The 20,721-nt window shown below is 35.2% G+C and overlaps 1 protein-coding gene and 1 long non-coding RNA gene across 4 annotated transcripts in view; one reads left to right on the forward strand and one right to left on the reverse strand.

Annotated features, from left to right (window-relative positions):
* LRRC7 (leucine rich repeat containing 7) overlaps positions 1–20,721 on the reverse strand; it is a 570,226-nt gene that overhangs the window by 89,951 nt on the left and 459,554 nt on the right. Inside the window, exons 16-21 of the mRNA XM_063697691.1 lie at positions 20,001–20,125; positions 17,745–17,993; positions 12,739–12,939; positions 4,876–4,987; positions 4,484–4,664; positions 1,312–2,992 (exon numbers count right to left, since the gene is read on the reverse strand). Of these exons, the coding sequence (XP_063553761.1) occupies positions 1,312–2,992; positions 4,484–4,664; positions 4,876–4,987; positions 12,739–12,939; positions 17,745–17,993; positions 20,001–20,125 (2,549 nt within the window). The remainder of the gene's footprint in view (positions 1–1,311; positions 2,993–4,483; positions 4,665–4,875; positions 4,988–12,738; positions 12,940–17,744; positions 17,994–20,000; positions 20,126–20,721) is intronic.
* On the forward strand, positions 2,990–20,308 carry LOC109024763 (uncharacterized). 3 transcript variants are annotated; one of them, XR_010130725.1, is made up of 7 exons: positions 2,990–3,125; positions 7,049–7,103; positions 7,839–7,862; positions 8,075–9,982; positions 15,937–15,980; positions 18,729–18,865; positions 19,751–20,308. It is a non-coding gene; the product is annotated as an uncharacterized lncRNA (long non-coding RNA). The 3 variants fall into 3 exon arrangements; XR_010130724.1 differs by lacking the exon at positions 2,990–3,125 and adding an exon at positions 6,405–6,534; XR_002004289.3 differs by lacking the exons at positions 2,990–3,125; positions 7,049–7,103 and having other exon boundaries at positions 7,377–9,982.

Below are 20,721 nucleotides of genomic sequence, written 5' to 3' on the forward strand. Positions count from 1 at the left end.
CTGAGCATTCAGCCCTAGAAAATGAGAACAAAAAGCCCCATTTTCACAAAAAGGATCTTTAAGATTCTAATGTCAATGCAGAGCACATTAAGCCCTCTACCCTAAAAGCCACAAAGTACACTGAATGATGATGGTCAATTGAAGATAGTTCTAGAAAATGAGTACAGGTTTCTCTTAGAGAGATTCGAACAGGCAACAAAATGTAATTCTAGGCATCATATGATTTTTTTTTTCTGTCCCTGATCCCTGTATATTACATGCTTTATTGTGGACACAATTTTTTTTTTTTCCAAGATGGAGTCTCACTTTGTCACCCAGGCTGGAGGGCAGTGGTGTGATCTCGGCTCACTGCAACCTCCATCTCCTGGGTTCAAGCAATTCTCCTGTCTCAGCCTCCCAAGTAGCTGGGATTACAGGTGTGTGCCACCATGCCTGGCCAATTTTTTTTGTATTTTAAGTAGAAATGGGGTTTTACCATGTTGGCCAGGCTGGTCTCGAGTTCCTGACCGCCCGCCTGGGCCTACCAAAGTGCTGGGATTACAGGCATGAACCACCATGCCTCGCCTATTGTGACTCAATTTTTAACTGAACTAGAATTAATTTTCTTTTTTGCTGCAATATACATACTAATTTTTCATTTGTTGTCTTCATAAAGACATCAACTATTTTTGTTGTCTGTAGTATAATCTGAATTTAAATATTTCTTTCTATATAAAAACCAACATTCTAAATGGCAGGATTTTTATTAAATAAAATAATGTGTAGGAGGGCATTCAATCCCTGCTTATTTTTCTGTTTCTTGTTGGGAAAATTATTGCTCATTAAAAATAATAACTAGTAGTCCCATAGCAGTAACTATGTGCAAATTTTATAAACAAATTAGGCCTGACTTTAATATAAGTGAGTCCATTCAGAAACGGGGGAAATATCTACTTTATATAGGTTCAATAAAAATCATACTCTTTAAGTCACTAGAGAACAGTTTTGCGTCCTAGGAGAGGCATTTTGCCTTAATGGCTAGAAAGCAGTTGAAGCACCATCCCCTCTAATGGAGTTGAATTCTTTCTTACTAACAATATTTGGGTTAGATTTGATGAATAATTCACCTGCAGGTTATGAACTCTCAAAGAGCATTTAGCCACATCCATGAAAAACTATTATGATCCATTTTCCCCACAATATAAAGATAAATAAAATACTGATCATCTAATTCATTCATGTAGTTCATGCTTCACTACATGTGCTTAGAAATGCCAATAAAGTAACACTAAAGGCAGGAGGGATATTCTTACAGAGAAACACCAGACATACCCTGTCTAACCGTCTAGCTTCTATATGTCTAAGCAGCTGTTGTCTCCAGTCTGCAGGCATTTTACCACAGCTCTCCTCTCCCTTCACAGGAGTAGGCCTCGTCTTTAAATCACTGTTATCTGATGGCTTGTCACCATAGTTACCCAAGTTATAGTCAGATGGTATTTTTTCCAAAAGAGCTGCCATAGTAGGCCTAGCTGAAACTGGCCTGGTTTGGGAGGCACCGTAACTCTCTGTACTGTAGCTTCTCGCAGACAATGGCCTCCTTTGGGTAAGGTTTTTAACCGGAAAACTTCCCGCCTGAGCTTTCACTTCTTGATATGAAGGGTGTTCATCTTCATACCTGCCATTCCTTTTCAGGAACTGGGACTCAGTCACTGTAACGCTGCTTTGGCGATCCAGCCCTCCCCTATATGGGGGTCTGCCGTACCTATCAGTTGGGGGCAGCTCATGAGGCTCATTGACCCTTCTAAACATGGCCATTTCTGTGGCGCTCACCAGGGAGTCGGCCCTTCTCAGGAAGCCCGCCCTGGCCCCTTGGCTTGCGAACTGGGCATTCACCACAGCATCCTCATTCACAGATGGCTGAGAAAATGAAAACATTTGCTCCATCGGTGGGTATCCTCTGTAAGCTCTAGGACTAATCAAATCCTTGGCGATGTTTTTGCTGGCCTGTTGCACGTACTCGGGATTGTGTTGAAAAGGGGGTGGTATCCTCTTTTCAGCTTTCACTTCCACTGATCCTTGAGGATTGAAGCTTTGGTCAAACTGATAGACTTTTTTTGTCATAGAAGCTTTTTGTTGTTGTGGCCCCTTACTACTTCCGTAGGTGAGCATCTCATCATCCAGCATTGGGACTGACTGGCTTCGAGACATACTGGACATACCATGCTCTGGTCCCAGCATCTTATCTGGTCGTTCGTGGCTTCCTAAGTGATCACTCCCAGAAGCATAGTTTTCTAATGGTATGTTATACACCTTATATGTACCAATGTCAATCTCATCGATACTCTGTGACTTTTTGAATTTATTAGACTTGATATCTTTCATTAGGGGGGAAAGCCTCTCTGTGCTTTTGCTAATTGAAATAACACCTTTAGAAGATTCCGGGCGGCAGTGGATTTGAGAAAAGACATTACTAAGACTCCTGTTGGGATTGGAATCATGATACTCCCATGGTACGCCTGGAGAAAAAGGACTAGGTATTTCAGTAGATTCCTTTATATGTTCTTTCCTTTCAGGCAATGGGCTGGTAGTGGGGGTTGTCTCTAATTTGGAAGGAAAAGCGGTCCTGTCTTCAAACGGACTAGGGGTTCTGGTCCAATTCTGCCAAGGATTGGAAGGAGGCACTTCTGTTTCTGGTGTGTGTCTGTGTGTAGACTGCTCGAGTTCCAGGGGAACACCAACAATCCTGTCTTGCCTGATCAAAGGCCTGCGTCCATGCGAAGATGTGCTTCTAGATTTCGAACTTAAGAGAGGATTACTGTTGGCATTCTCGGCTGTGGTTTCCTCAGCAACAAACCCTGTGTTGTCATAATGCGAGCCATCAGTCCAGTTGTCAGTGAAAGTATCACTCATGGGCAGCCGGTCAGGACGCTGTGGTATATTGCCTGGGGGAACAGCCTCCCGCTGGCTGAGTAATGGCTTTGAATCAAGAGGCTGTGGGAAAGATGGTGCAATCCTGTGAACACAATGGGAAGAAGAAATTGAAAAGGACGAAGAGTTGGGTCTTTGGCAGAAAGAGAACAAGCAGCAAAGAGGGCCATCATCCTTTGTTTAACTGATCAATAATCCTCACCTGACATATGATTAAGGTAGTATTATTATTTCATATTTTAAAAATCCATCCCTTTATCCTGCTTTAACTTTTATTTTTTCCTAGTAATAATCACCTTCTAATATACTATATAATTTACTTCTCTATTACGTGTATTGTATCTTGTATTGTGTCCTCTGCTAGAATATAAACTCACAATGGTAGAGATCTTTTTCTCTGCAGGCCTAGACTAATGCCTGGCACATAGTAGGTATTAAATACACATTTGTTGAAGGAATCAATGAAGGAAATATGTAGTTCTTAAGTAATCGTCTTGAAACCTGACTGATAGTTAGAATCATATGATTCCTGATACCCATTCCTGGAGATTCTGATTTGGTACATTTCAAACTATTGGCTGAGAGTACCTTTCTTACAAATGCTTGGTGTATCTAATGAATCTAAATTGTCTTCAGATGACTTTTATTTGAAGGTCAGGTTTTGAAGACACTAAATGCTATTGTATAGGGAGCATATTCAGGTATGTTTTGTAGAATGTAAATTATATTATGACTTTAGATCATTGACATGTTTGTACCACTGACCATGTTATTTCTAGCAGATACTGAGATAATGCAAATAATGAATTTACAAACTGAAAGAGTTAAGATTTTTATTATGAGCATCAATGATTAGGAAAAGTTACTCATGAATTACTAAAGAAGACATTGCCAACAGTGGCAATATTGTCAGTAAAATATGAGTAAACGTTATTGACTACCTATATAACAATTTTAATTTGCTATTTGTAGTGTAAAACATAGCAATAAGTTACAAAATGGAATTAGAACTGGGAAAACACTGCCTTATTGAGTCACTTTATTGTGCTCTGTGTGTGGTTTTTGTTTTTTCATCTGTAAAATTAGAGTAATATAGAGGAGGAGGCATTTTGGAAAGATTAAGTACTTTAAAATACATTCTGACTCTTCCAGGTGGTGATAAAATTATGATGACGATAGCAACGAAAATTTATTGAACACTTACTCTGGACCAGACACATAAGTGTTTTACTGGCATTTTATTTTAATTCATAATGCCATTTTGTATGTTAAAACATCCATGTCTCATCAATAAGTATCAGTGGGCAAACACTTTTTTTTTTATTTTTTAAATTTTTTGTTCTACCATCTCATCCTGTTAACTCCTACCATGTCTTCCTTAAACAATGGCCTCTCCCTGTAAGGTGGATTCATCTGTTCCTGGCAGTCCCAGGTGAACAACATTTGCTTACCTGCCCCTTCTGTCTTCTATGCCACTTGTGTGCCGAATACAATTCCAAAATTAAGAAGATTCCATTTTTTAAAAAGTTGCTGAAAATAAACGTTTGGGAACAAAAGGAGGGAATTCTAAACACACCTGTTACCCCACAAAGAATTATGTACTGCATCTTTAGCTGTTGTCTGCAAGGACCCCACTTTAACCCGGGTATTAGAGGATCCTGAGGAAGCCTGGGAAGGCGAGTAGTCTGAGTAAGTGCCTGAGGAAACACTGTTATTCAGACAGTGAGTTTTGTCAACTTCAGACTCATCAGTTGATTCTGAAATTTAAAGGGGAAAATGTTATAATGCTATGACACTGACAGTTACACGGAAAAGCAAGTATGAAAAATGGAAACCATACCGATTAAGGTTAGAAATGCATATTTGTAAAACATTTGTATAGAATATGGTGTATCATAATTTACAACTGGCGATTCATCATGCACATGCATTTGTAGCATATTTTCCACATTGGGTTCACAGTGTTACCTTTTTTGTCCTTCCCTAGCAGAACAAGTTTGGGTGGGTACAGAGGGGTCTCAGCTAATGAAGGGTGAAGTTCCCCAATCCTCATTTCATTAGCTGGATGAACAAAAGAATCCTGAGAGATATAATAATACAGGACAAGGAAAGTAAACATTTAAACAATGGTTAACCAAAGTGGCAGTATCTTTACTTGGCTCAGATTAAAAAATGTGACTCTAGAATTCAGTTCACTGTGAGGCACTGGGAGAAATAAACCATATGTATCTCTGAGTTAAGCATTAAATTTTTTTTTCTAATGTAAGTGAGTCCATTTATTCATCAATTTTTCTTGCATGTTGTTTATATGCCTGGCACTGTGCAATGAACTGTGGAGGTTCCAAAGAAAGACAAAATGTGGCTGGTGCCCTCTGGGAGTTTATAATCTAGTTGGAGAGATGAGCTATAACTCATTAGAACACCAGACTGAATTATGATAAGCCATATATGAGCAGTATGATTCACACAAATATGATATATACACATGTAATTGTTCTAAGTGGTTAACTCTAAGAGTTTTAAGAGGAAAGTATATCACTGACCAATTAAGATTTTTTTTTTTTTTTTTTTTTTTTTTTGTGCATCCCTGGCTACATTACTTCACTGTCGGGTCCTATAAATCCTGCTCTTCCCACCGCTTTCCTCCTAACTTTCTACTGTATCCCAAGTGATCATCTCCTCAATTTCTCAAGTTCTATCATGTGTTCTTCCAGAGGTTCCTGCTTTTCTCACACCTAATCTAGCATGCTAAATCTTCATTCTATATCCGTTCTTTGAGTGTAACGAGCAACATCGATACACGACTATAACTTCATAATGACAAATAAACATGCAGAAAACCCAAGATTTTAAACTTCCACAATTCAAATTACTATTTTCAGTTAACCAGGTAGGGTGGAGAGCATTAGGGGAAGGTAAAATACCAAATTCTCACTTTCTTCTAGATATAAAAATGCATTATCTATGCCCATAAGTAGTGATATATATTTATGCATAGCAGCTATCGTTATGTCTTCTTTTCCCTTAAGATTAATTTTAATTCAAATGAGAATTTTTCAGCTTTTTAATTCATTAGTATCTTGTGAGTTTGGGGCACTAATGTAAAATATTTAGAAATATTTTGTTAAATCAGAGAAAAAAATATACTTGAGGACAAAAATATTGCAAATTTAAAAAGTCCTGTCTTAAAACTAATCGGTTGGTATAATGAACAGGCAGAAACTCTTACTATAAATTTTATATATTGCCAAGGACCCCCATAGTGACATGCTCAGGTCTTTGGTTATTGCAGAGAAGCACGTCTTGGTTTAAGTTCTATCTTTTGGGATTCTTTTGGGTTAGGTTTGTATGGAAATATTTGCCTGAAAAACTTGGGTATATCTGTTACTTGTTAATTTTTTAAATAGAATATTTCAATAAAAGAAAAGGGAAAGATCATTTAGTCCAATGCTTTTGTTTTCTAGAGGCGGGTTCTGAGACTCAGCTTAGGCCTAGGTTACACAGATGATTAGACGAAGATCCAGCACTGCAGCAGGATTCTCCTGGGCTCCATTCCAGTGATCTTTCCTTACCTTGTGCTGCCTCCTGGTGAGCTCAGCTGTGAGCACACAAAGAACTTAAAATGAGGTATCAGATTGCAAAGAGGAACAGGAAAAGGAGTAGAATGGAAAATTCAGTAGTTGAAGAGGCTATATTTGCTACTCAAAGATGTTCTATGTGACACTGTGTATGCCATATTGCCTATCCTAAGTAAAGCTCATTTTTCACACGGGCTTCACAGAGGAAAGAAAACTACTCAACAAAAGAAATTAATCGCTGACTTTTTTTTTTATAAATTCTTTTAAAGAGGCCATATTTTCTTTATTTTGATTGATTTTGAAAATTATTTCAGAGGGTACATATTATTCATTTTGATTGATTTTGAAAGTTAGTTCAAAGATTTAGCATAAGAAATGTATGACAGTTTTAAGGTGACAGAATGGAGGATAAAAGCCTTTATATACCTTTGGAGAAATTTATAAGAAGATATGAGTTTGAGAAACAGTACCCTGAAAGGCATAAAATATGCTGACTTGCCAAAAAATTTGTTACAAGGTGTCATATTTTCATCCTATTTCTATTTTTATATTTTATTAATCAGGTCACCTTGGGAAAGTCAGTGTACTTCTCTGGGCATTATCATCATTAAAATAAAGGTAATCAGTAATAGGAATTAGTGCCAATTCCTGTCTAGTACTAACATTCTGTGAATCTAAAGGTAAGTTATTTGTTGAAATAATAATTTAAAAATATTCCTATGATACCTAATTACAAGAATGGGAATTTTGTTTTATTCAAAAGAAAAACAAAAATAGAACAGAAACACAAAAAAGCAAACCAAATAGTTGTACAAGTACAGAATGTTAACACAATTATGGGTTTTGCTTTTTTTCCCTTATGTTCTACACATTCAGTACTCAGGTCATCTTGTTTGTATTGATTCGACTTTCAAACTTGTATACCAAAATTATGACCGGAACTCTGCATGGTAGCTCTGGTTTGACTCAGGTTCAAGTTTCTGATCCTGTTTCAGAATTTCTATTGTGAATCAAAAACAGCCTTAGTGACCAGGAAGAGAGGATGATTATCAGCTAATTATGAACTTGTATTTCTTCTTAGAAGGACATTATTGAAACAAGAATGATGAATTTGCACTGATCTGAGTAGATTCTCTTACCCTTATGAACGAAGTGATGATGATGATGATGACAATGATGATAATGACGACAATGATGATAATGGCCATAAATTACATGGCACTGATTACATCTGCTGCGGTGCTACTATGCTAAACACTCTATCTATATTATCCTTGTCAATTATTTAAAAGACAACCTTATTTTTTATCATTATGTGGTATTTATTTATTATCATCATTTTTTGTTCTGCAGATAAGGACATGGAGGCTCAGTGAGGTAAAATCATAATTCTAAGTCACAAACCTAATAAGTGGTAAAGCCAAGATTTGAACTGGGATCTGTGCTACTCAAAGATCTATGTGATACTGTGTATGCTGTATTGTCTATCCTGAGAACAGCTCATTTCTCACATGGGTTTCACAAAGTAAAGTTAACTATCCAACAAAGGAAATAAATCACTAATTTTGTTTCTATAAATTCTTTTATAGAGGCTAGAGGAATTGAGCTCCTTTTGGAAAAGTGGGCAAAGTTTTGGGGACTACTTCTATGGGCAACGACAGAGGAAATTTTTGGTAGAAAACAGAATTTAGTGGGGATTCCACTGTAAGTACATTGAACCATATTTTCTTTCTGGTGAGGAGACAGAAATGGGAGGGAAAGAAAAGGTAAAATGTCCTTTTTCTCACAATTGCCCTTCCACTGTTCAAACTGCATCTTGGCTGCTACTGCCATAAAGAAAAGAAGCCTCAGAAAGAAGTCAAAGGAAAGAAAGCAAGCTTATTTCTGAGCTTTTGAGAGTCTAGGCCTAGCATGAATAAAAGTAATTTAAGGAAAATTTTGAGGGTAATTGACAATTCTCTGTTACTGGAAGAAAGATGTTCCTCTATAGAAAAAAACTGGGCTGAGTCCCCTAACAAAGGGAAAAATGCAGAACATTTTCGGATGGTGAACAGGTATCTTGGTAGTTACTTGCAGAAGGATTAAAGGAGGATGGGGAAGGAATTGGCACATAATTCTCTTGAAAAAGAAGAGGGAATTATTTACTGTAGGCTTCCTCTGTGTCAATAACTGTGCTTGGAGCTGTATATAAATAGGTGTTATCATATTTTCTGTTTTGTGCTTTTTTTTTTAAGATAAAGAAACCAAGGATCAGAAAGGTTTTAGAGACTTGACTTGTCAAGGTCACAAGGTGGAGCCAAGATCTCAATTCATGTCTGCTAGATTTAAAAGCCCTACCCCTTGATTCTCAAACTGTACTCTGAGGCACCCATGGGTGTTGTTGCAATTAACAGGGACACTGTGAGTTACATTAAATGTTTGAGGGAAACAAAGCAATAATTGACATTAGACAGACACTGTGCAAATGGCTAGCTTGAGGTAGCTCTCAGTTACAACATTAGATCACACATTCTTTTTGATGAAAATCCTTGGCCGGGCGCGGTGGCTCACGCCTGTAATCCCAGCACTTTGGGAGGCCAAGGTGGGTGGATTATGATGTCAGGAGATCGAGACCATCCTGGCCAACATGGTGAAACCCCGTCTCTACTAAAAATGCAAAAATTAGCTGGCTGTGCTGGCACGTGCCTGTAATCCCAGCTACTCAGGAGGCTGAGGCAGGAGAATCGCTTGAACCAGGGAGTCGGAAGTTGCAGTGAGCTGAGATCGCACCACTGCACTCCAGCCTGGCAACAGAGCGAGACTCCGTCTCAAAAGAAAAAGGAAAAAAAAAAAGAAAAAGAAAATCCTTGTGAAGCTGGGTTTTTGGTGGTTGCTGTGATAAAAAACCAAGTGGCATTTGAAAATCAATGATAAACAGAAATTAAAATTGTGGTGTCTACTATGATTCCTAGCTGTGAGAAGATAGGTGGTGTTTAACAGGTGCATGTATGCCATTAATATTTTGGCTTTGATTTCTTAAGAATAAGGTAAAAATATTATTTTCTCCTTCAACTTATGTGCATTGATTTTTTCAAATGACCACAAAGTAGGGCATAAATATTTACTAAGCTGTTTGGATATAACAACTTAAATGAAACTCCTAGGTATTTATTTTGGTCTAGGATCACGATAACACCACTGAGACGCTGTCGGCATTTATATACCAAGAGTGTATTGAACACATAGGTGATGAAGTGTGGATAGGTATCAATTAATTATTAATTCAAAAAAACTCAGAAATTGTCCTTGATTTCAATGAATATCTAATTGAATGGAGAGACAGACATGTTACCAGAGTCATTATACTGGACTATATCAATCATTCATTTATTCAACAAATATTTATTTTGCTCCTACTCTATCCTAGGCACTGTGCTAGACTCAGGCAATACAAGGATGGACAAGAAAGAAAGCATCCCTGCCTTCATGAAACTCACAGTCTGAAGTCAATAAACAAAGTAATCATAACTGTTCATCATCTTTAATGTGACAATGTGACATGATAGAGGATATCAGAGGGTCCAACTGATCAGAGTGATCAGGGAAGGCCTTCCTGCTGAGGTGGCCTTTAAGCTGAAACTTGAAGGATGAGGAAGTGCTAGCCATGTAAAGAGATCTGGGGAAAAGGCAAATGCAAACTGCACAAAGCATTATAAAGGCAAATCTCCCTGTCCTCCTTCTTCTTATGGCTCCGCCAGCCCTGTTCTTTGTCTGGCATAATGTATGTTAAAACTATTGGCATCTAGTTGGCAAAATGAAAGTGAGCAATAAATATTTACCTTTCCTTTTTCCCCTTAGTTGCATTTGTAATCTTTTTACCTTATTTATTTTTTCCGTTTTCCACTTCTGGTCATGCCTACCTTTATTCCTTTTTTGGGGGTTTTCTATATTTAATCACATGAATAAATATATCATGCAGTGTATAATACCCTCTTCCATATCCTTTGCAGTATGAACTAATAACAATGATTCAAAAAATGGCATACAAGTGCAAAACATATTATAAATGTTTAGTATGCACTGATCAGCTAAATGCTTGGTTGTCTGCATTTATTAAATCTGGACATTGAAAAATAGAGTGTGACCCTTTACTTTGGCTGCAGTTAATTTGAGACAGGAGGACAATACAGAAAGCAACAGTTCCTCTTTGCTGTAGGATGCTTAAAAGTTAGAGAGAGAAGATCTAGAATCTCAATTTTAGATCAAGTATTGAAATTACCAGTGAAATTTCTGTTCAAGAGGAAAAGACTAGTAGAAGAAAGCTAGGAAAGGGGTGGTGCAAATCACACAGACAAATTTAAAGCTGAAAGTTGAGCTTTAATCTTAGCCTTAGCAATAAGAAGTCACTGTAGTGTTTTTAAGGAGGGCAAGGAAATGATTAGAATTCTTTTTTAGAAAGATCATTGACAAGGCAATGAGGAGGCTGGGGACAAGGGAAGCCAAAAAGTGGGTATTTTTTTATAGTAATGCAGGACAGAGTTGAGGGCTTGAGGAGGTAGAAATGATACACTTAGGTGAGAATGCACAGGCTTTGGTAATTATTTGGAAGAGACAGGAAGTGGAGAGAAAGAAGGAAAAAGAAATCAGGACATCTCTCAAATTTCTACTTGAGTGAAATGGAAGATAATGGTGCCAGTGAGATCAAGATCAGGAACATGAAAGCAAAAGCAAGTTTGCAAAGGAAACTTTAAATCTAATTTTGGATTTGTTATGCTTGACCTGATTTTGAGACAGTTTTAAGATTTATTATGAAATTCATGACCAAAGTCTCATCTATCCCATCCCTACATGAAGACATTTTAGAATCTTATTTTATAGTAAAATTATCCAGTTTATAGATTTTCATGACCACTCGTTATTTTGATGTTAAACTGTGATTACACGATATTTAAATATAAAACGTATATGTATGTATTTAGTGTGTATCTGCTAAATGTTGGTTTCCTTCCCCTTTATACTGCAGCGAGATCTTTGAGATAAAAGAACAGTCTGTTGCTTTACTATAATATGTGCATAATATTTTGGAAAGGAAAAAGTATAATGATACTGATTTTATAAGCAAAAAACAATGAAAATGAATGCTAATTTTTTTTCCCTTAGAAATCTAGCTGTATTCCCCTCCTCTAGGGTAGGTTGGTACCTCTGCTGGCAGATGTGCACACTATGCTTATTTTTGCTCAAGATCTTCCCTTTGCTTGGAATGCCCTCCTCCCTTTTCCTCTTTAACCGAATCACCCTACCTTTAATATACAGTCTAAACTAAACTTGGAGCATTATATTCTCCATCACTCAACTAACCATGTGATCATATTTTAAATAATATGCTCTTTAATTGTTTCATGTGTCTTAAGTGTATTGGCTTTAAATTATTGGGGTATTATAGACACATTTCATATTTCTTTTCTCTCACAGTGTTTGGCACAGTGTTACATATGCAGTTGGTGTTTAATAAATGCAACAAAATGATGCTCTGAAATGCAGATTTGTAAAAGAGTTTTGCCACTCTAGATTTTGGAGAAGTAGTTATGTGAACTTACAGATGTACTCAGATCAATTATGTTTCTAATGAAGATAAAAATATGATAACCAAATTAGCTGAAGAGTTGATGAAATAGTAGAGGTGGCATAAGTGTAGTTGAATTCTTTTCAGACCACAAAATCAATAAGGATGGATTTCTAACTCATTCTAAAATATAGGAATTAAGCTTCACATGACTAGATTCCATAAATCTAAATTTCAAAGTTATGTCCTCTTTTTATTGTTAATCGGTGTTTCCTAGAAAAGTTGTAACCCAAAGATAAAAACATTTTAAAAATTGTGCTCTAGATCTAATTAGGAATTTTATGAGATTTGCATAATAGAAAATCTTGGATTAGTCTTTCTTAATGATTAATACAATAAAAGTTTGGGGTAGCCAAAATAATGTCACTAATATGATATAACGCACTCACTGGCCAGGCTTTGCTGGGTGACGAACTTATTCATTCTGTGTGTATTGGAACTTTTGGAGCTATGTTAATGATTTTAGGCCATGAGGGTATCATTTTTCTATGATTGATTAAATGCAACCCTCATAGTTTGAAAAAGTAGAGAGATCATTTATATTTTAGGAAAAAAATGCACTTATCAAGGAAGATCTATTCAGTTAAAAAACATATTTAAAATTCCAAAAAATCCAAACCACACTGGCAATTACCAATAACCTTCAAATACCTCCACTGTAATCTCCTTTGGGGCTACCGGCCACTTGTGTTCATATTTTTCTTTCACAGTTTGCTCCGTGTTAGCAGTTGGATTTGAATTCTCAACACGCACTCCATGGCTTGGCTTACCCACCAAATTTTGAACAGATTTTACCATATTCTTTAAATCCTCTGGGTAAGGAGTTGGATATCGTTTTAGGTTTATTTCAACCTAGAAGTTTACAAAAAGAAATTTAACATAAAAATAACTTCAGCAAGCATGTTCACAAAACTATCCCATTTTATATTCAGTAGTATAATCAAATGCAATACAGTGAGTGTTGAGCTGGCTGAGAAACTCTGTTATAGAGTAGGACGCATAGTGTTCTCATATTCAGCCTTCTGGGACTTCTCACCCCTTCCCACCCTTCTAGATTATAAACTAATTTTGAATCATATTCTGTCTTTAGACCTACCCTATAGATGGCTGAAATAGCAGTAGGTCAAAACACTTAAGTGATCGGTAATTTGAAAAATTTAATCAAGTTATAGCAGCTGCTTTCTTACTTTAGACACTGTTCTCTTCCCTATTTTAATATTTATAAGTAATAATGTTGATATTAAAGTATCTTTTGAGTAGCAATGCAGCTGATGGGAGGAGACCCCAAAAACTTTACAAGTAGAGTTGCATGTTAAAAACTGGGGAGTTGACAATATCTGCTGCTCAAATAGGCATTAGCCTTCCGTTAGTCAGTGTGTTATATCAAAAGGTAGGATAGCTAATTCCCATTAATCCCTAAGGGAAAAAAATGCTTCAGGGTGGTTTTTATATTTACTTTTTACCCTAAGAAAGTAACATGCTTCTTGAGTAATATCTTATAATGAAGAGAAATTAAAAATTGGGACCACTTTCTAAGATATTTTAGGTACATGTGTAAATTTTGGCTTTTATCTATCCAGCTACTTATTTCCATTCTTGAATTCATGTTAGGTTATCAATCTAACTTTTGGGAACACATGTTAATGACTATTCTTAGCATTAAATTTAGAGGGAGAAAATATGAGACATTCCATATAGAATATTTCATCATCACGGTACTTGTTATAATATATTTAAAATAGAATAAGTACAAGTTGTGCAAGCGAATTAAAAGGGACTGGAAAAAAAAGGATTTACTTGGCCTGGCTTGTTCCAACAATCCTGTTTTGCATCTGAGTAGAATCAACTTTACAAAATGAAATGATTTATGTGATTGTGGTAGGTATGTATCTGTGGAAAGTGTGTGTGGGGGTGGGAGGGTAGGAGGAGAGAAGGTGAAAGAGAAGCAGTGAAAGGAAGAGGAAGATTGGAAAAGGGAGAGAAAGAGTGAGGGGCACATCCGCACCCACCCCCACACACCCATGTAATTCATGGGATGTAAGAAACTATGATGGTGATATAGATCTGAAAACTATGAATGTGAATTCAAACACTTTTGCCCATCTGCAGTTTTAGCAAATCCACCAACTGTGTTATTCTTCTCAACATTTTGTCTTCCTTGTGGCTCATTTTTCTCATCAAATACTGGAATTGGACTTCACTAGATGACTTCTAACATTCCTTTTAATATTAAAGATATAAAATTATTATTCCAGTAAATATTTGGAAAACAAATGAAAAACCAGATAATTTTGTTAATGTAAGTGCTGTTTAAATGTAGTTTAATCTCTTTAAACTCTCAAATAAATAAGGATGACATTGATAATATATAGAAATATAGCTACAAAAATATAACCCAAGACAAAGTTAGAATTGACAGAAAAAAAAGTGTAAGTTGTTAGATTGTAGTATAAATAAATCCCAGGGTACTTAATTTGTAATGTATTCTTAAATAAACATAAAAGGAATGATATGACTACTAGACACAGTCCATTGGGATGCATGCATTCTTAGATCTGTTGTTTAAGTTGGTATTAGAAATGTTAATCACAAATTAAGTATAATTTTTAAATTATATCATTGAGCTTGTTTAAAAGTACTTGACATCAAAGTGCTAGAAGTAAAAAAAAATTACATTAAAAATGTAAGTTGTAGAATGCTATGACTATCATGCCAATTAAGAACATTTTATTTTTTATAACCAGCTGTATGTGAATAAAAAATAAGCTAAAGTAGGGCATTACATTAAAATTCTATGCAACTTAAAAAATCCCCAACACTAAAACTACACTTAGAAATTGAATGGAAGGCAAAAGAAATGTGAAGTGTTCTTCCTTAAGTGAATTAAATACTTCATTGAATAATGTAATGTATTTTTTGTTAGATGCTGTGTCCCATCTGACACAATGAGATCACTATTTGGCATGGTACTAATATTTTCTGGTTATTTTATAAGCAAGTACATGTGATATTTTGGTCACATCACCAGAATATGTTTGAATATTTTATTCCTGTGACAACATTTAAATCTAGAAATAGATTTACTATGCATTAATGAAGCTTAAGCTACACACCTCTTCCAAAGTCTTGTGAGGGACCCTATTATTTACATAGTCATTTTATATTCTTTTCCTGAAAGAGGACCCCCCCCCCCCCCTTAAATTGAGGAAGTTCCAGGTCTTATAAAGCTTGGATTTGTTTCACCTAAAAAATAAGCTCCTTGCTTCTCACTTACTAGCCTACTAGCAGAATTTACTGGCCTTGGAGTCAGAAGATTTAAATTTAAGACACAGATTTATTCCCAACTAGCTATCATCCACTAATCTTTCTGTTGTTTCTACTCATGTAAAATGGAAATGATAATATATTTCCTACAAATTTGAGTTAATCCGGAGCTAAAATGTGAAAAATGTGAAAGTTCTTGGAAAATCTGTAAGTTCTATGCAGAGATGAGATACTATTTCTAATGTCACATTTTACTTAATGTATTTTAAAAATCTGGATTCCTTTGGTGATCTTGACTCTACTCTGTATATGTCTAAACATAATATCTGTAACTGTCTGGATCTTTTTTTCAATTATACATAGCAACAGTTATTTAATTCAGTATCTCCCATGTTCCAGTCACCATGATAAATGTTTTACAGGGATATTTAATTTATTATTAATTATTTATGTAAACATTATTATTAATTCTATAGGTTTAAATATAAATTAATATTTATACACTAAAATAAATGATTAATAATTAAATATTATATAATTAATCATTATAATAAAATCTCACTTAAGTTTCACAACCCATTGCAGCAGCTGTTGCCACTTTACAGAAAGAAAAGTGTGGCTCAGACCATGTAAGTAACTTGCCTAAGATTACATAGCTAGTAGATGCAATATTCAGACTTAGGTCTTTTGACTCCAGTGCTTATGCTACACAAGTGTTACTTAGCTCAGAGTGTGGGTGCAGCACATATTTGTACAATATTGTGGAAGAAATACTGTAAGTTTAAAATGTGAATTTCTCTGAGTTAAATGGCAAAATAATTTCTATTTTTTAAAATAAAGCTAAGTAACACAATATTTTATAATTTTTAAAGATGAAACTATAATTTATCATTGTATTATGTTTGGAAGTTCTATGCAAGCATATTTTATGCCCATTTATAGATTGCTTTGCTTTATTTTTCATTGGATATATGCAGTGCATCAGAAGTGGATAAACATGATCATAGACCCAGTTATACTAATAGTTAAGTAATACCCAAATATAAGAGCAATTTCTGTATATATCTAAATACATAGACTATAAATGTTCTCTTATTCCAGCATGAGATAAAATATATAAATTCATTTATTATACACATAGGTAGGAAAATCAATTATATTCTTGCAAAACTGTGTTGTGTTGATCACTCACTATAAAGTATTTGCTCAGTTCACATATACATTTTATTAAAATGCAAGATTTTTACTAAAATATTACTTTAATTTTGAAAAACAGAAATGTTTCACAACATTCTTTGTATCTTAGATCTAAATAAAGTGCAGTAAATGCAAATAGCAGCTGCAAGATGTTGGAGACCCCCAAAAATGTAGCAATAAAGAATCACTTAAGGTTAATAGCTAGGGCATTTAGAAATGATATCTTGAATTCACACACAACTGTTTTTTAATATATTATAATATATTATGTAATATAATATATTATATTTCACATCATGATCAAATTCTAATTTGATTTGATTGTAAATTCCAGTAAGAGAAATATTAGTTAATACTTTGATCATTGATTGTTAAATATTATATTACTTTGAGAATTAGTTGGAATGTTATACAAAGAAAAGAAACTTATAGCAATTTTAGGAAAATGCATTCTCAGCTTGCCTTATATTGTAGCAAAAATATAAGACAATGGATAAGTATCTAGTCCATTACATGTGGATAGTAAAGTTTACAAGACATGCAGTGTTCTTTCATATTCCAGTAAGACATGTTTTTCCCCCCATTAGCCTCTTAAAACACCCAACCACAGAGATAAGGAAGCCCTATTTGCCACAACTCCCAATTCAATCTTCTCTTACAGGAATTCATATGATTTGTGTCTTCAATTTAAAGGAAATTGATGCTTTTCAACAGATGTCTATCTTTGTGCTTAAAGGCCACCCTCAGCAAATCTCAATTTAAATCTGATGCTATTTTAAGAATTAAGTTTTAGCTATTTAATCTCCCCCAGAATTCACATTATAAAAAATGTGCATATATGTGGAGGGGACAATTTAGAATGTATCAATAGTGTTATCAACATTCTGCCCAACTATTGGTATTCCCACACTTTAAATTAAAGAAAAAAAAATAAAGCACCCAACTCAAAAACCATGCCAGATATCCCACCAATAGGCACCTCACATTGATATTCCCTCCCCTCTGACTTAGTCCTCCCCACCCCATTGCCAATGTCAATAAACAAAATGTTAAATTGAGATAAAACACTGGCAATTTGAAGGTTTCTATGTGATCAACATTTCTTACCCCAAATCATGCAGAACATACCCCATAAACCACTGTTCCAAGGTTGCCTCTACATGGGAGATTCTCCTACCCCAGACACCTAGGCCTACCTGTCTGCCACTTAGAGAGGGAAGAGTGGTGGATTGTGCTGCAACTGGCAATGGAGTACACATGCTCCTTTCCTGCTGGAGGCCACTTATACAACCCCATGCCAGCTGTGGGTCATTCTGGGGGACGGGCATATCTTGGATCTGCTGATCACACCTGGCCCATGGTGTGCAGCAATCGCCAGACAGTCTGGCAGGTTGGAGAGTAATCCCACGCTGGCCCCTTTCCCAGGGGGCTTGGCAGGAGAGATCCTGTGGGAGAAGGAATCTCCATTTTCTGGGAGAAAGAGGAGCACTGTAGCAATACTTTCACTTTATCATTTTTCTACTCTCTTTTTCTTTCACTCTGAGTTATGCATTTAAAATAATGATCATAAAGTTAGTTTTAAATCCATGTATAAAACAGTACTAATTTTATATGATGCTAAAGGGTCACAATTTCTTCACACAATGCAGCATTCATACTACACTATACAGACTGTAAGTAGGGCATTATACTCTAGTCCATTTGAAAGTTGAAAGCATAGTTCAATGGTTCCTTTTTAAATTTCATGTAAATTAAAGGTAAAATGGTGCTGAATTTAATGTACATGTAATGAACCAGAAAAGTGTGATTACTTTAGTGTAAGATTACAATATATTCTATTCATCATACTTCCATGATGATTTATTTAGAAGTTTGTTTGTGCTCTAATTTGTCCAATAGCCAATGGCATTGGAAATATTCAAATTAGTCAAAACTGAGTAGTTTGAGATTTTGAAACACACATTATTTCATTAATACATAAATAAACCAAATGTAAATAAACACAGAGAAAAAACACTCTAAAGTATAATGAACCTACTCTGATTATAAACAAACTTGAACACATAACACACAAACAGGGCTTCTAAATAACTGTAAGTATTTACTATATTTTACGTTTTCATTGACACATATACCAGAGTATATTAAATGCACTTTCATCTTGCATTCTTTGAATACAGAATTTCAGGAAGAAGCATGCAATTTTTGGTAATTCAATGAAATATAAAGATGAATCAGAAGTCCGGTATAGAATGCATCATCCATTGGTTCTGGATTTAACATACGAAATCCGTAAAAGAACTGAAATGTTCTGAAGGTATGTTTTAAGTTTAGCATTATTTTTTCTAGGAATTCACAAGTTCAAAAAGATGTCTCTTTGGTTGTTAGACAGCACTAATCAACTATCTAGAGACATTTTTTTTAAAACCCAAATCTTTAACAAAATTGTTATTTTGGATTTGGGAATCCATTTTGGGTTCTCCGTAACGATATTGGTAGGCCTTGCCAGTAAGTGCTCATGTGCTGATTTAAGAAATAAAGTTTAGAAAATGTGGAAAGGAGAGGACAGAGAAAAACATAACACACAATCTAGCTTTATTAATAGAACACATATGCAATTATAAAGGTAATTAGTCACTAAGAGTGAGAGCTGTTAGTAGCCATGATAGAAAAAGTACACATACAATGTTATAAAAAGTAAATGAGAGATTCAAGATGTTGCCATGCCAACATGAAAATGTGATGTTGAGAACATCTAAATCAATCCTGATGATAATTAAAAATGTAAGTAATGGAGAAATACACATTTTAAAATTCAATCTTGTTACTTGACCTAGTAGTCCCTATAAAAGATCTTTTAAAATATACTTTGAGGTAAAAAAAATTGAAGTTATGTTCCCTAAGGAACATCACCTGCCATTAGGCACCAATCTTCCTTAAAATTTGTTCTCATATTTAAGGAAACTCATAAATTCTTCTTGAATAGCCCAAGGACACAAAACTTTTCAGAGATTTTAATGCCAATGTAACATATTAATCTGTTGGCCCTTCCAGAAATGTTTATTTTGGCCTTATTCAGTCTGCATGACGCTTTGCTCAGTGATTAAAAAAAAAATCATCGTAGTGTGTAGCATGTCAACAATGAAATAAGGTTCTTAGATGAAGTCTATCACACAGATTTTTTTTTTCTACTTTCCCTCAGCTTGAATCTCTCTCATGCAGTTATTCTGTTGGATGAAGTGGCATTTCAAATTTGCTCACTCAGATTTGGGACATTAGTCTCATTCTGAAGCACACCAATGCTTCCAGAACTACCAGCATGCTGTAATGAAAGGTACCACCATGAGACTTGAAGAAGTATCTGACTTTGTCCCAAAATCTATCTGAATAAGAACAACGGACAAACAAAAAGATAAGGAGAAGAAAGAGGAAACAAAAGCTAAAAGGTTCACCTTAACTTTCCCGGCATTTTCGTCATCTTCTTTTTTGTCTTCAAATTCAAAGGCAACAGTCATGCGTTGTTGTCTCTGCTCTTCCCACAGTGTAGGGTTAAAGCTGTCACTGTCTGACTGGAAATCTACAGTTAGATTCCAAAGTATTATTGCTTTTTTAAAAAACAATTTTACACAAAGTATTTAATACAGTATGCAAAAATGGTGATAGATACTACAAACAAATACAGAAATGAAGAAGAAAGAAATAAAGAAAAAAAGAAAGAGAAAGAAGGAAAGAGAAAAGAATAAAATTCCCTTGATATTTATTACATGGTCTTTTGTAATCTTAACTCAAATTCAGTATTCCTAAAATACTCAGGATTGGGAAATTTTCTAGTGTAGGAAATGGGGTCCCCATAGGAAAATAATAGTAATATAGAGAGTTAGACCAAGCATTTTAAAGCGTTATCTTTTTCAATCCTTACAACAACACAATGGTATTACTAATCTCATCCTTACTTTACTAATGAGTTTTAAGGGACTTGCTCAAAGTGTTACGAGACTTCTCAGTGGCTAGTGCAGGATTCTGTTCCTGTCTAAATAGAATCCTTACTTGTAACTGCTAAACTCTATACAAATTTCTTTTATAAAAGTTACCACATAACATTGACTTTGCAATAAGGTATCTAAGATTGCAACCTTTTCCCTTTATTGTGGGGTCAATGAGGGGAGCTTGTTT

The sequence above is a fragment of the Gorilla gorilla genome, chromosome 1, assembly GCF_029281585.2.
Source record: "Gorilla gorilla gorilla isolate KB3781 chromosome 1, NHGRI_mGorGor1-v2.1_pri, whole genome shotgun sequence".
Lineage (NCBI taxonomy): Eukaryota > Metazoa > Chordata > Mammalia > Primates > Hominidae > Gorilla > Gorilla gorilla.